We start from the raw sequence: 16,930 nt of genomic DNA on the forward strand, positions 1-16,930 counted from the left end.
CAAGAGGGCTGCTTTGTTCCAGACGATATTGGGCTTCACAAGTGTTGTTGGAGCTGCAAGTGGGAAATTTTCCATTATATTCCTGACTTGTGCCTTTTAGATAGTGAACAGGCTTTGGGGGACCAAGAGGTGAGTTATTTGCTGCCGAAATCCCAGCCTCTGACCTGCTCTTGTGGCCATAGTACTTGTATGGCAGATCCAGTTAAGTTTCTGATCAATGGTGACATGAAGGATATCGATGTTGGAGGAATTCTGCAATCGTAACACCATTGAATGTCAAGGGAAGATGGTCAGATTCCCTCATTGGAGATGGTCATTGCCTTGATCTTGTTTGATGTGAATTTTATTTGCTAGTTATCAGCCCAAACTGATGTTGCTGCAACCTCACAGGGGGGACAGAGGATTTGGCAATCCCCCATGGGAGCTGTAGTGCCTCTGGATCAGCAGTATGACAGGGAGATGGAGCAGAGGCTACGGAGAGGGCAAGCTCTCCGCGATGCCCTCTAACAGATTGGAGACTGACTCCTCCATGCTCACCAACAGTGGCAGGAGGCTGTCTGGCAGCCCAACCAATGTACCTAGTACCTTGGCATGCATCTGCATCAGCACTGCACCTCACCCAATCATGGTCCTCATCTGAGTCCCTTGCAGCAGAACTTGTCTGCAACCTTGCCTCTGATGAGCTGGAACACATACTATCCTTTCCCCTTGGTCTGGCTGCAGCCCACTCAGCTTACTGACTAACCATATGCCCCAATTCTACACTTGCCTCCAAGGTACATGCAGCACCAGTATCTGAGCTAGTGACTGCGAGCGTCATGTCAAAATACGGGGCCTCTTCATAAGCACTGTGCTGTTGCTCTCTTTTCTCCTCCAGGGTGTGCTGTGGCTAGGAGTTGGCAGTTCTTGGATGCCTGAAAGCAGGAAATCAGAAACAGAAGGTACAGGTGAGAGGAGAAGTAGTTCCTTGGTCACACCGCCTGCAGGCTTGCTCATCATGCCAGATGGCAGGGTGAGGGTGAGCTGCGAGTTCAGAAGTAGTATAAAGCATGAACATACTGTCATCCTCAATGTTTTCTGCAATGTCAGATACCATGAGCTCTATTACAGTTAGACCTATGATGCAGAGAACCATCTCCTCTGTAGGTCTCAGGAAATGCAGACATCCTTGGCGCCTTCTGGTTCTGTTATGCTTCCTTGTATTGTGTGCCACCTTATCTTGCAAGAGAGGACAAAAGGTCAATGATTGTGGTGCAGTGTGTTTAGGTGACAGGTTATCACAGTTGAATAGTTGAAGGCACGTGGAAGCAGAGGGAGCTGGGTTTCAGGCTGTCATTATTGAAATGTGCAAGGGTGAGATGGAGTATCTGGATGTTTGGCATGAATCTGGAGTGCCAGGACTGCTAACGGAGGTGTTGGCATTGAGCAGCATGAGGTATTGGTAGTGTGGTGGGTATCATGTGTAGATGTATTTGTGACGTTGACCACCCATGAGGTCATCAGATTTCTTGTGGCTCTGCTGCCAGGTCCTTGGGACCAGAATCTGAGAATTGCTGGCCACCTGTTCCCAAGCTCAGAGTGGTCCTTGAGGGTCTCCTGCCCCTCAAGGAACGATGGTGTCTGATCTTGTCTCTATTTTAATTACTAGGGCCTCCAGTGCCACATCCATGAATGCAAGGCCCTATCTCTGCCCGCATGTCCTATTTTCATTCTTCAGAATTACAGCAATAGCATTCAGCAGCAGCCCTCTCGGACTCAATGCAGTTCCCTTTTAAGGAAGACAGATTACCCTTAAAAAGGGCAGGCCAGCTGCACCATATGCTATCACTACAATCTGCTCAGTCTCCTGCAAAGCACTCAGGCAGCCAGCAGCGTAGGCCCTGTTCAGACCAATACTATAATCAAATGAATGAGGTCCTACCTCCATGGCAACAACCCCAGGCAGGTCATGAACTGCGACCACAAAAAATAGCACAGACCAATTTCTGGTCATGCATTTTAAGGAGAAGCAGGATACAGTACATATTGAAAGTAGAGTTAGATATGAGATAACACAGCTGGCATGAATAACTGGGCTCCTCCTGTGCTGTAACTTCTATGGCTTCATATAGTTCTAGTGTTAAATTACGTAGTACTTACATTTTTTGTCTAGTCTTCATACTTACTGTATTTGTTTGAAGAGGATCAAATCGTAGAACTTTCTGCTTACAGCAAGGGTAGAACCCGATGCCAGGAGTGGATAACTGGTTACATATCGAAGGATACATCACTTGTTCTGGGTGATACTGGCAGTGGGAGAGTTCGATGCATTGGAAAACCTGAAACAAATTGAAATGTTAGCAGTAACAATATTAAATAACCATTTTTGTAATAAAGATTTGGAAAAAAATTGTTAATTATTTTGACTTTACAAAATGTAACTCATCTTTTCAATTTACTTCAATTGGAATGCTACAGTGAATTTAAAGTGCTGTAAGCTGCAGGGTTATGGGACGGGTGCAGGAAGGTGGGATTAGAAAGGGAACCTGGATGTCCTCGGGCTGGCATGGACAAGATGGGCCAAATGGCCTCCTTCTGTGCTGTAACTTTTCTATGGTTCTAATTCATTAGCATATAAAACAGAAAAGTCAGAGCAAAATAAGCAACTTTAAAAAGTCAGCAAACGTACAGCAAACTATGAGAGGCCGAGTAAATTGGTTCTATACTTTTTGAAGTTTAAAAGAATGAGGGGTATCTAATTGAAACATTCAAGATTATGAAGGGGCACCATGGTGAAGGATGCCATTCAAGTGGGTATAATATAGGGAAGTGTGAAGTTATTCACTTTCTTTGTAAGAATAAAAAGGCAGAATATTTTTAAAAAGGTGATATATTTCTAAGTGTTGATATTCAAAAAGAGACCTGGTGCTTGTACAAGGAACGCTTGCACAAGGAACACAAGGTTAGCATGCAGATGCAGCAAGCAATTAGGAAGGCAAATGGAATGTTGGCCTTTATTACCAGGGGAATGGAGTACAAGAAGAAAGAAGTCTTGCTACAGTTGTACAGGGCTTTGGGTGAAACCACGTCTGGGGTACTGTATGTAGTTTTGATCTCCACATTTAAGAAAGGATATTCTTGCATTGGAGGAGGTGCAGTGAAGGTTCACTAAATTGATACCTGGGATGAAAGGGTTGTCCTATGATGAGGGGCTGAGTAAATTGGGCTTGTATTCTCTGGAGTTTAGAAGAATGAGGAGCAATCTAATTGAAACCTACAAAATTCTGAAGGGGCTTAATAGGGTAGACGCTGAGAGATTGTTTCCTTTGGTCAGGGAATCTAAAGCATGAGGGTATAGTCTCAGGGTAAGGGATCCATCATTTAGGTCAATAGTGCAGAAAAATTACTTCACTCAAAGGGTTGTGAACCTTTGAAATTCTCTACCACATAGGGTTGTGGATGCTCCATTGTTGGATACATTTAAGGGTGGGATAGACTGATTTTTGGTCTCTCAGAATTACAGGATATGGGGAGTGGGTGGGAAAATGGAGTTGAAGCCCAAGATCAGCCATGATCCTATTGCATGGCAGAGCATGCTTAATGGGCTGTGTGGTCTACTCCTGCTCCTATGTCTTATGTTTTTATGTAGATGCATGGGAACACCACCGCCTGCAAGTACCCCTCCAAGCCACGCAACATCTTGACTTAGAACTATATAACCGTTCCTTCACTGTTACTGGGTCAAAATCTTGGAACTCCCTTCCTAACACTGTGGGTACACCTACAGCACATGGATTGCAGTGGTTCAAGAAGACAGTTCACCACCACCTTCTCAAGGGCAATTAGCGACCAGACAACAACAAGCCTGTGCCACCCACATCCGGTGAAAGAATGAACTAAAAAAAATGTATTTAAACATCAAAAAGCTTTTCATAGAGGTATTATAAAGCAAAATATGACACCAAGCCACATAAGGAGATGTTAAAGCAGTTGATAAACGTTTGGTCAAAGACAAAGCTTTTAAGGAAGTTCTTAAAGAAAGAGAGCAAGGTTCAGAAACAAAGCTTACAGAGAATTCCGGGGCCTAGGCAAGATGAAGGCACAGCCACAAATGGTGGAGTGATGAAAATTGGGGATGCTCAGGAAGATGGAATTAGAGGAGTGCAGATACTGGAATGAAGTTGGCCTGGAGGGAATTACAGAGGTCAGGTGGAGGAGACAGGTCGTGGAAACAATTGGAAACAAAGATGAGAATTTCAATGAGGCATTGCTTAACCGGGAGCAAGTATAGCACAGGGGTGAAGGATGAATGGGATTTGCTGCAAGTTAGGACACAGGCAGAATTTTAGGTGGTCTCAAATTTTCAGAGGATATGCTGTTATTCAGGTCTTAGTGATGGCACAGATACGTGGTTGAAAGCCATGTCAGGGTCAAAGATGGCTCAAAACTTGTGAACAGCCTGGTTCAGCTTCAGACAGTTGCCAGGGAAATGGAAGGAGTCTGTGGCAAAGGAGCAGATTAGTGTCAGGGGTGGAAAGCAATGGCTTCAGTCTTCCCAATATTTAACTTGAGGAAATTTGTGACAATTTAGAGCAGGCTTGTCATACTAGTAACCCACGGGCCAGATGTGGTCCACTAAGCCTCTCAATCCCGGTCCGCAGACCTGGTGTTCGAAATGTCAGCAATTAGAGTCGAAGATTCTGCAAACAGCTGCTCCCGCTCTTCCAATCACAGGCTGTTTCATTCCCGCATTTGTTGCTGACAGGCTCACTAATGAGCAGCAGCGAGCAAGGTGCTGCTTTCAACCTGAGACCGCAACACCAGTGGTAAGGCATCTGCAGGGGAGGTAGAAAGGTTTGCAGAGATGGGAAAGAGACAGAGAAAGAGACTGACTGCCGTGGGAAGAAGCTGAAACTGGCTGCGCGTCTGTGTCACCCCACCCGCGTGCCTACGTCACCCCCTCCATCTGTGTCTGTCAGAGAGAGGGAGAGGGGGGAGAAGGGAGCGGGCATGCTGTGCAAGTGTGAAAGTGCGTGTGAGTATGTGCACTCAAGGGAGCGTGTGAGAGCAAGTGAACACACACCTGCAAACACAAGAGTATGTGTGTGTGTGTGTGTGTGTGTGTGTGTGTGTGGGGGGGGGGGGGGGGGGGGGGGGGGTGGGGGGGCAGTGAGTGAGTGAATGTCTGGGAATGAGAGAGTTTGGGGGGGGGGTGTGTGTGTGTGTGTGTGTGTGTGTGTGTGTCTGGCTCGCTCACACACAGTGGGTGTGGTTAAGGGTGATTGAAGAAGCACTGAGACTAGGAGTGAGCTGGATGCACACACAACCCCCCTCTCATAGTCATTTTATTAATTACTATTTTTTTAATTCTCGATTTATTGCTTTGACATTATTTTTGTTCAGCAGGTTCGCTTTTCCTCATACCTTAACATTTTTGAAATTCATGGTTAATGTTGTGCCAAACCTTATTTTTCCAAAATTTGCTCATTGGCCCATTGAGTGAGAAAAAAATTGAAATGTGGTCCATCATGCGAAATGGTTGCACAACCTGATTTAGAGACAGTGGTGAGGGCAAGAGAGATGGTTGCGAGGCAAAGCTGGCTGCCATCAGCACACATGTGGAAACTGACATGTTTTTGGATGATGTCACCAAGAGAAGATATAGGAAGGGGGCTAAGGATAGATCCTTGGGTGATACTAGTCCATGACATAACTTAATTAAAATTCAGTTTGTACAAATAGGTTAAAAATAAATCACATTTGGCAAATTATTTATAAAAATCAGTTTTCAGAAGTACTTTTTCTAAATCCACATCCATCAACATTCAAGTGAAAGTGAAAACTTACTTTTTTACATCTTGTGCAGGGCAACCAATTTATAGTCCCCCATAAACGCCAGTACACATCTTGCCAAGACTTCAAGTCTTCATAAAGACTATTAAGATACTCATGCACATCCCAGCTTTTATCTCTAAAGGAGTTAAAAAAAAGCGTACTGCTCAGAACTCAGCCAAGATGCTTTTTCAACAATAACTTGCATTTATATACTACCTTTAATATAAACAGTTGCTAGATGATTCACAAATAGGGGGAAGAAACAGGTTCAGAGTCAGAGGAGATATATTGGAAGGGCTGACTAAAGCTTGGTCAAATACATGGAGAGACGGGGGATGGTTTTAGGAGTGGGTTGGAGAGGTTAGAGAAAGAGATTTGGGAAGTATTGGATTAAGGTGGCTGAAACAATTGTCAATGAGACGATCGGAGAATAGGTGATAGCTGAACAGTTGTTCAAATGCTCACATTGAACAAGGCTATGGCATAATAAAAAAATTTGTTACATTTCATTATTTCCACTAAGCTAGTTGGTTCAAAACTTGGGTTGCATTTATGATGTATGTTAGGAAAGAACATGGAATTTAGAAATTAACTGCAATAAAGGCGAAGATTTTATCAGAATAGACTGTATTCCTATTGTAATTTGTACTAGATATATCATTTTACAAAGGAGGTTACTGTTTAAAAAAAATGTATATTTCAAACACCCAAAGTAGAATAAATCTCTGACTGTTTCACCTATCTGCATGCCTTGTACCAGTATCTGGTGAAGGCTTATTCAGTAAAATAATGGACACTAGTTAAAAAACTAATTGGAATGACTACCTGCAAACCGGGATTAAGATATCACCCAACACTAAAAAGCTTCAGCGGTTTTAGATTGAGGGTATGGAAATGATCAGGTATAACATTTAATGTTGGAGTAAGCTTTCATGAGACCACCACCATAGATTCATAACCCATATGTAATGCTAGTTAACTACTGTAAAAAGCAAATACAGCATTGTGCTAACAAAGCAAAGCAAGATTTTAAAGCATTTGTAGAATAAATTGGGTAATCATGTGCATTGTTCCGCCAATTTACTCGGTTCTCAAAGAGGACATGAATGCTTTTCAGCTGTTATTGGCCACCATTGGGAAGTGCTCATTTTTACCCATACTTATTAAAAGCAAACTTCAAAGAAATGCAGAAGTGGGTATTCAGTTGGATCCTATTTTGCTCACCTAAAGCTTTTGAGTTTCTTTCATACCCATTAGTGCAGTCAGGGGAAGTGGGAAAATTCCATTAATTTTAATCAATCTCAGTGCTACAAGTCCTTTATCCTTACAATAAACTAGGTAAATTCAGCTTTAAGAATAACTAACCGAGGAGAAAATAGGAGTTAAGACCAGGGAGGTTTGGACTTAATGCCTCATGCAGATTTTTCAAACATGTTGTAGAGATCCATGGGAATGAATGTTGTGTCCCGCACTAAATTGTAAAAATGAGTATACTGTGACAAATATATATTTTTAAAATTCCACTTTTAGATGGTGCAAATGACAAATATTGACACAGATAATGAGTGGAATGTGAAAGCAACAGAAAAAATCAATGACCAGGGAGTAAAATCATTGAAACATTGAATGGTTATGGCACAGAAGGAAGCCATTTGGCCCATGAGTTCATGCTGGCTCCATGCAACAGCAATTCAGGTAGTCCCACTCCCCTGCCTATTCCCCATAACCATGCGATTTTCTTTTCAAGTATAAACGTAATTCCCTTTTGAAAACTGATTGAATCTGTCTTCATCACCGATTCAGGCATTGCCATTCCTGATCATAACCACTCAGTGCATAAAAAATTGTTCCATCATGTTACCTTTGGTCTTTTGCTAACACCTTAAATCTTTTGACCTCTGGTTTCTAGACCCTTCCACCAATGAGAACAGATCTCTTTATGTGATGTGTCTAGACCTCTTATGGTTATGAACATCTTAATCAAATCCTCTCTCTCTTTTCTAAAGAGAGCAACGCCAGCTTCTCCAATCTATCCATGTAATTGAAGTTTATCACTGGAGCCATTCTAGTAAATCTATTCTGCAATTGGTCTAAGGCCTTTCACATTCTTCCTAAAGCATGCTACCCAGAATTCGATAATTGAACAATACTCCAGTTGATGCCAAACCCTGTTTTATAGAAGATTCACTATAACTTCCTTGCTTTTGCACTCTATGCCCCTATTTATAATTCACAGGATTCACTATGCTTTTTAAACTGTTTTCTCAACCCACTCTGCCACCTTTAAAAATTTAAGTGTATATACCTCCAAGCCTCTGTATCCCCTTGTGAATTGTGCCTTTGATCTTATATTGCCTCATTTTACTTCCTATCAAAATGCATCGCTTCACACTTCTCTGTTTAAATTTCATCTGCCACTTGTCCACCCAGTCCATCAGCCTATGTTATCCTGAAGTCCATCAACATCCTCCTCACTGTTCAGTACACTGCCAAGTTTGTGTCATCTGCAAATTTTGAAATTGTTTCCTGTACACCCAAGTTCAAGTAATTAATATATCAATAAAAGGGAAAACCGTTTATTGGGGAACCCCTCTGTGCACCTTCCTCCAGTCCATAAGATAATAATTCACTACTACTCTTGGTTTCCTGTCCTTTAGCCAATTTCAGATCCATGCTGTCACTGCTCCTTTTATTCTATGGGTTTCAACTTAACTGACAAGCCAATTATGTGGCACTTTATCAAATGCCTTTTAGAAGTCTATATACACACACCATCAAATGCACTGCCCTTACCAAATCTCTGTTACCTAATCAAAACAACTCAATCGAGTTAGTTGAACAAGTATTGCCTTTAACAAATCCGTGCTGGCATTCCTTAATTTGTTCACACTTGTCCAAGTGACTGTAGTTTTGATTATCATTTCTAAAAGCTTCCCCACCACTGAGGTTAAATAGACTGGTCTGTAGTTCCTTAAACTCTTTTGAACAAGGGTGTAACATTTGCAATTCTCCAGTCCTTTGGCACCACTCCCATATCTAAAGAGTATTGGAAGATTATGGTCAGTGCCTCCACAATTTCCACCCTTACTTCACTCAAGAACCTAGGGTGCATGCCATCTGGATGTGGTGATTTACCAACTTTAAGTAAAGCCTGCCTTTCCAGGGCCTTTATCAATTTTTAGCTCATCTAGTGTCTCAACTACCTTCTCCTTCACAATGGCTTTGGCAGTGTCTTCTTCCTTGGTAAAAACAGATGCAAAAGTGCTCATTTAGTACCTCAACCATGCGCTCTGCCTCCATGGGTCCTTTTTGGTCCCTAACTGGCCATGGCCCTCCTCTTGCTACCTGTCAACTATTCATATGCTTTGGGAGACTTTGGATTCCTTTAATATTAGCTGCTAGTCCATTCTCATGGTCTTTCTTTATCCCTATTATTTGTTATGAAACTATAATAATTTTCAAAATGTTATTGTGGGTAAAGTGGTTTATAGGAGTATGGATGATTGTGTGTGATTTAATGAAGCTGGAATCAGATAGACTGCAAACTTGAAACTATCAAAAGGAGCTAAGTGTAGAAGGGTACTTGAAATGCTAATAAGTAAATGTGGATGATGTCTTAGCATATAAAGTGTGAGGGAAATTTGCATTTTTCAATAAGTGAAGAAGTTATTTGGATTTCAAAGGGATGATTGGATGTTTACAACTGGTAAGATAAGCATGGCCAAGCAGTGTATTTATTTTTCACAAAAGGAAAGAGGTCATATTGGCAACATGAAAGATCTTTATATTATGGGAAAAGTAAATTTGCACAGGCATATGGAACAATGGAATTTACAGATTAAAGAGAGAGAAACATATATAAAGGGGAATGAAAGCCCATGTTGGGGCCATGTAAGATCTAACAGGAGTGTGTGAAACAGCTTTGAAGAAGCTTCCAGCCATTTTTGCAAAAGTCTGCTGTGTCCCGTAACTAAAGTTGGAGAAAAGCCTTTGGAACTCCACTGTCAAGTGGGTGCTGTAGTAACTTGCTTGCTTGCTTTTTAAATTTAAAAATCTATTTTAGACTGTGGCCTTAAAGGGAGTGTGTAGTTGGAAGTTAGGTTAATTAAGAATTTTAAGATTTGTTATAGTATTAAGTAGCTGTAATCTTATGTATGTGCTTAAAATCTTTCCTTTTGCTAATAAATATTTTCATTTTTAAAATCTCTAAAGGTCTTAGTGGACTCATTACTTCTGAATTCAATGCACACATCCTCTCGTAATAAGTACAAATTGCAAAATCATTGTGATTTCCCTAGTGGATTTGATCCACCTGGCACACATCACCTGCCAAGCCATAAGATTTCCTTTTTTAATTTCCCCTCTGAGCTTGCTACATTCAGCTTGGCTCTCATTTGCATCATCAGCCTGATATTTCCCAAACCCTCCCTTTTCCTGACTCATCTTATTCTCTTATCTCTTTCATCATCGAGGCAGCTTTCGCTTTGGTTATCCCATCTTTCCCCCACATGCAAATGTACCTAGACATTACCCAAATCATCTCCTCTTTAAAGGCTGCACATTGTTCAAATACATTTTTAGCTGCTAATCTTTGATAATTTATCTGGGCCAGATGAATTCCCGAACAACTGCACCACACCAACCCTCCTCCAATTAAGCGTGTTTTACTTTAGATTGCTCCTTGTCCTTTTCCACAGATAATCTAAAGTTTATGATTGTATAATCACTGTTGCCCCAAATGTTTCCTACTGACACTTGCTTGAGCTTGACTTGATCCACCTCAATGTGCAGGACCAGATCCAAAGCCTCCTTCCTTGTTGGGCTGGAAGCACACTGACCAAGAAAGTTCCCTGAACACAATTCAGAAATACTTCCCCCCGCCTCTGCCAATAACGGATGGTTCTTATACCAATATATATTCGGATCAAGTCTCCCATTATCACTACTCTATAGTTCTTGCACCCCTGTGCAATTTCCCTGCAAAAATTCTTTCCACCAGTTAGTAGTCTATAGAATTTACCCAAGTAGCGTAATGGCATCTCAATGGCATAATTTCTTACTCCTAATTGAATAAACTCTTCCTTGACACTCCAGGACTTCCTCTCTCTCCAGCACTAAAATATTCTCCTTAATTAATATTGGCATACCTTTCCTTCCTTTATTTCCTTCCCTATCCTTCCTAAACACTTTGTATCCAGGAATATCACATACCCAATGGTGTCCTTTTTGGAGCCAGGACTCTGTTATTGCCACATCATATTCCCATGCAGTTATATGCACTTGCAAGCTCTACAACTTTATTTACCATGCTTTGTGCATATATACCATAAACATATATATTATGTTCTCTCTTAGCCTAGTCCAACCTAATACCGTACAATTCCTTATGCTAGAGATTCAAGAAAAGACCAGAAGTCTGCATCTGAACTGCACTGAAATTGAGTATTGCTCAAAAAAACTGTCCACTTGCCAACCAATCAGCACTCGCTTCGCGCATAGTATAAAGTTGTTGTTTCCCCTGACATTGATATTCTCACAATTGTCCTGATGAGTGCAAAGCTTCAACAAAATGTTTTTTTTCCAGCAATACTCAAGTCTATACTACCAAACGACTATTTGCATTGAAATTGTTAAGGCTCTGATTCAAAAATGTGTAAAATAATTCAAAAGATACCTAATGTGCAAGTATATTATATTTCCTCGAAGATCGATATTTATTTTCAGAGGAGTACAAGGAATCATTTTCTCAGTTTCTTTGGTAAGAAGTTTCTTACACATGCCACATCTGAAATAGAGCATGAAACATAGTATGACGCTCTCAGTAGACTAGATTAATAGTTAAATACATTTTTTCAAATCAATTGGAATTTTTTTATAGAATACCTGTACAATGTATCAGCACTCGCTGGGGAGTCTGGGTCCTTGTAATCTGGATCAAACAGCCTCTCAATCTTCTTGCAAAATATTTTACTGTTTCATAAAAGATTAATTAGCATATGAAAAATATTTAATTAATAATACAATTTTAAAAAGAGTATTATTAGTTTCTCTTGAATTCTCATTATAGTTTTAAAAAAAACACAATTTTGAGGTTTTGTGCTGATCCTGCGAGGAGTGCTGGGGAATGCAATATTTTTTGCATTGACATCAATATAAGCATCAAGCACTCCGAGGTCAAGTAACACAAAGTGAGAGGTACAGTCAAAACCTCTCTACCTATACCCAAAGATACGCATTGTGCCCAAACTCACAACTGGATGAATGAATGTGAGAAATAAAAATCAATCTCCCGCTGTGAAGGTGCCAGCTCTCTGCAAGAGCAACTCACCTAGTCCCACTCTCCTGCCTTTCTGCCGTAGCCTGCAATTTTTTTTCAAATAATTATCCAATTCTATTTTGAAAGTCTCAGTTGAAGCTGCCTCCATTACATTTTCAGGCAGTGTATTCCAAATAGTTTTGTTTACAAAGGTTCATCATAACCACCTTGCCTTTGTACTCAATGCTTCTATTTATAAAGCCCAGGATCGCAGATGCTTTATTAACCACTTTCTCAACCTGCCCTCCCATCTTTAATTATTTATATATTCCCAGGTCCCTCTGTTCCTGCAACCCTTTTAGAATTGTATCCCTTATTTCATATTGCCTCTTCTCATTCTTCCTACCAAAATGAATCACCTTTCACTTTGCAGCATTAAATTTCATCTGACATGTACCTCTCCATTCCGCCAGTGTGTCTATATCCTCTTGAAGTCTATCACTATCTGCCTCAGTTCACAATACTTCCAAGTTTTGTGTCATCCACAAATTTTGAAATTATGCCCTGCATACCTGACAAGTCGTTACAGAAACAATATAATACAATACAATACATGGTGCTCATTTTCAGTGCAAATTAAGTCAACACTCAAACTTTCTCACATATAACTCGAGGATCTTTACACAAAGAAATCCAACTCCTCTAATACCCAGTTATAAACTGAACTCCCTTAAGGATCAAGCTCCAGCATCAATCTGACTTAATGGCAAGTCCAGCTGTGAAATTTTCCTAGTTTTCTCGATCAAATGTATAATACAATAACAACCTGTTTTCTTAAATATCCTAGACAATTCTTATTTCTTCTCTCCCGAGAACGATTTATTAGAGTGTAGGTTTGTAGGTGGTGGGAACATTCCAGTCCTTTACCCAAGTGCTTTTTCACACACAGTGCCAGTGTTAATTGGCTATTTGATCATGTGGTAACATTATAGTAAAGCCTAATTTTCTGTGGACTCAACAACCCCACAGAAACACAAATTCCCAGAATCAAAATTGGGTAGTAATCAGGGACCCTAGCCAATGTTTCTCATCTCAAGTCGAGGGATACATCAGCCAACTCTCTCATCTACCACTGTCTCAGATGGAATCAACACAATCAAGGTTAAAGAACTAATGTAGAACTAAGGCTTGGATAGCCACCAAGTTGACCTGCTTAAAAGTCACTTCAAATCAAGCTGGAGTCCAAGCTGGAGGCACTCTGACACATAAGCAGCAGCAATATTTGGACAGTTGGCCCCAGACTTCAGTAACACCTCAGAGATGCAAGTTAGAACAGAGTTAGAGTGGCTGACTGACTAATAGAGTACAGTGTATGGGGAACCAAGGTAAGATAGAGAATGAGGATCTGCTGAAACTGATCTTATTCGACAGGTACAATACACTTGCTAACTGAGAACAAAGATAAAAACCACTGTAAGAAATGCCAAAATGCAGATCATGGCAACTTGGAGCAGGAGGCTGTCCAAAGAGGGAGTTGGGACTGGGGGGTGCAGTGGGAGGGTAATCTGGTAGTTGTAGGGATTCAACAATTTAGGTGAACAAATAGCATCCAGTCCCACGGGGTGGGTTGCCTGCCTGGTGTCAGGTGAAGGACATCACAAACTGGCTTGAAAGGATTTTAGAGTGAGCGACAGGATCCAATTGATATGATCCATATTTGAACCAAACACATAGGGAGATTACGTATGGGGTCCTGTTTGGAGAGCACCAAGAACTAGGATCTAATTTAAAGAACAAGACCTCAAGGGTTATAATCTCTGGATTACTAATCAAGTCGCATAAAAATTGACATTGGGGTAAGGTTAGAGAGGTGTCTAGAGAAGTGGTTTGGGAAAGAGGCATTTCATTTCATGGGACATTGGCACTAGTATTAGGACAGGAAGAAACTGTACTGTTGGGACAGGTACTATCTGAGCTGGAGGCCAGGGCCCTTGTAAAAAGAATAATAAGGCTTTCACAAGGAGTTTAAACTATTACTATTGGCTATCCCCTGCCAACGAGGATGATTGTCTTTCATGAGTCTGAAGATGGAAATTTTGCCGATGACACAAAGACAGATGGCATAGTAAACAGTGCAGATAGAAGCTTAAAATTACAAAGAGATATTGATAGATAAGGCTGAACATAGAAAGTTCAGAGGGAAAGTAAAGCAAAAGAAGAAAGAGAAGCAAAGAGAAAGTATGAGGAGAAACTGGCAGCTAACAAAATGGAATCCAAATGTCTTCTATAGCCATATAAATTGTAAAAGGGTAGTCAGCAGAGGAATGGGGCTGATTAGTGACAAAAAAGGAGATTCATGGAGGAATGGGGCTTGGCTGAGATACTAAATGAAAACTTTGCATCTATCTTTACCAAGGAAGATCTTGGTTAACTAACTTGCTTGAGTGTCTTAGTAAGATGACAGCAAGGGTTGAGAGTAATGCAGTTGATGTGGTGTACATGGCCTTCCAAAGGGCATTTGATAAAGAGCCACATAATTGGGTCATCAGCAAAGTTGAAGCCCATAAAAAAAGAGGGACAGAGGCAGAATGGATACATGTAACAGAAAACACTACAGGTGAATGGTTGTTTTTCAGACTGGAGGAAGATATAGCTTGGGAATCCAACTATGTCAGTATTCGGACCAGTGCTTTTCTTGACCGATATCAATTATCTAAATTTGGGTGTACAACGCACAATTTTAAAATTTGTGGATGACATTAAACTTGGAAGTATTGTGAACTGTGAGAAGGTGAAAGACTTCAAATGGACATAGGCAGGCTAGTGGAATGGGAGGACAAGTGGCAGGTGAAATTTAATGCAAAGAATTGTCAAGTAGGAAGAACGGGGAGAGGCAATATAAAATAAAGGGTACAATCTTAAAAGGGGTGCAGATACAACGGGACCTGGGGGTAGTATATGTGCAGAAATCATTGAAGCTGACAGGGCAGGTTGAGAGAGTAGCTAATAAAACACATGGGATCCTCTACTGCCTGGAGTACAAATGGAAAGCCGTTATAATGAACCTGCATAAAACCCTGGTTGGGCCTCAACTGAAGTACTGCATCCAGTTCTGAGCAGCAGACGTTAGAAAGGCAAAAAAGAGAGGGTACAGCAAAGATTCATGAGAATGGTTCTAGGGATAAGGATTTTCAGCTATATGGATAGATTTGAGAATCTGGGGCTGTTACCCTTGGAGAAGAGAGGATTAAGAGGAAATTTGATAGAGTTTTTTAAAATCAAGGGGAGTCTGGATAGAGTAGATAGGGACAAACTGTTCCAGTTGACAGAAGGGTCAAGAACCGGTGGACACCAATTTAAGGTGATAGGCAAAAGAAACAATGACATCACGAGGAAAATCTTTTTTTTAATGCAGGGAGGAGGAGAAAGCACAGTGGGAGAAGCATGCAGTTAGGGGCACCAATGGTGTCTGGCAGAAATAGGGAAGAGTGGTGGCACCGAACTGCATCCAACATAACCTTATGAAAATATATCATGGGAACTTACATCATGGGAAGAATGAGCAGGTGTTGGACGTGGTAAGGTATGGGAAGGGGAGTGGCCGAACATTGCCAGCAATGTATGGTATGCCCCAGCACAACGCAGGGAGGCCTATTTAAATCCACGTCACACCAATCCCAACCAAAGGGACCATGGGAGCAAGTGCAGTTAGATTTTACGGGACTCCTGCCTCCTAGTTGAGGGAAGGCCCACTGTTTGGTCATCATCAATCAGTTTACTACGGGGATAGAAGCCTAGCCCACTCAGGACTGTTCAGTTATGATGGTCAACCAAATAATGGCAGAGGAGGTAATTCCTGGGTGGGGCATGCCATTACAGATATATTCCAACCAACGGATGCATTTTACTGGGAGGATAGTAAAGGAAGTTTGCAGGTTACTGGGAATAAAACAGAAATTCCACATACCGTATTACCCACAAAGCTCAGGATTGGCTGGGCAAATGAAAAGGACGCTGAAGAGAGCTTCAGCCAAAGACATCCAAGAGATAGGGAAATGATGGGCCAACTTGTTACCCAGCAACCTCGTGGGACTTAGTGCAACATCTAATAGGACAACTTGTTTAACCCCATATAAGCCAATGACAGGAAGGGCTATGCGATCGCCAGGGGATGTTGTAACTGGGAGTGAGGAGGTTGGATCTGCGAGGGAAAGGTTCAAGCAGTTTATGAGGGAACTCTGCAAGAAATTGCAGGGGTTGAGGCAGGAGGCCAAAGATCAACAGATCATATGAGATATGGAGATGGAAGCAGGCAGAGAGAGGGCGAAAGTGGCCAATGTAAGGAACAGAGTAATGGTAAAGGTAATGCCCAAAAATCCAGGGATTGCTCTCAGATGGCCATGAGATAGTAATGATGAGTGACACCTGTGCTTGTGTGGATATGAAAGGAAAGAGGCACTTGAAGCACTGGTCTTGGGTAAAGCCGTTCATTAACTGAATCTGTCTGTCTCACAGGAATAGGGATGTGACAGTTAACACAATCTTGTACCCTACGGATAAGGCCGAAAGGCCGATCATATGCTTGTGCTTTCTTACAGATAAGAAATATAAGCCCTGTTGGTCACTGGTCCAGTGATCGTTATAGCCTCCACCACAGGAGCCAAGACCATCACTCACATGCAGCCAAAGGGGCTATGGTACAGCAGCACCAATTCTGAGCTGCAGCCAGGGATAAGGCATACCGAATCTCACTCTGGAAAAAGAAATGTGCCTCTGTTGCAGCCAAGGGATCCTGCATATCGATAGGATACAAATAGTAGGAGTGGCAGGTAGGGTACACTGACTGAACTTCACCAGCCG

General features: G+C 41.5%; 1 protein-coding gene across 15 annotated transcripts in view; it reads right to left on the reverse strand.

Annotated features, from left to right (window-relative positions):
• sanbr (SANT and BTB domain regulator of CSR) overlaps nt 1-16,930 on the reverse strand; it is a 139,113-nt gene that overhangs the window by 82,913 nt on the left and 39,270 nt on the right. For all 15 annotated transcript variants that reach the window (XR_005942414.1, XR_005942409.1, XR_005942410.1 and 12 more), the window contains 4 exons: nt 11,698-11,784; nt 11,489-11,599; nt 5,827-5,950; nt 2,166-2,318 (listed from right to left, as the gene is read on the reverse strand). Coding sequence is in view for 9 of the 15 variants with exons in the window: in XM_041182960.1 (XP_041038894.1) it covers nt 2,166-2,318; nt 5,827-5,950; nt 11,489-11,599; nt 11,698-11,784 (475 nt within the window). In the remaining 6 variants the exon portion in view is untranslated. The remainder of the gene's footprint in view (nt 1-2,165; nt 2,319-5,826; nt 5,951-11,488; nt 11,600-11,697; nt 11,785-16,930) is intronic.

This window comes from Carcharodon carcharias, chromosome 2 (genome assembly GCF_017639515.1).
Source record: "Carcharodon carcharias isolate sCarCar2 chromosome 2, sCarCar2.pri, whole genome shotgun sequence".
In the NCBI taxonomy this organism is placed as follows: Eukaryota; Metazoa; Chordata; class Chondrichthyes; order Lamniformes; family Lamnidae; genus Carcharodon; species Carcharodon carcharias.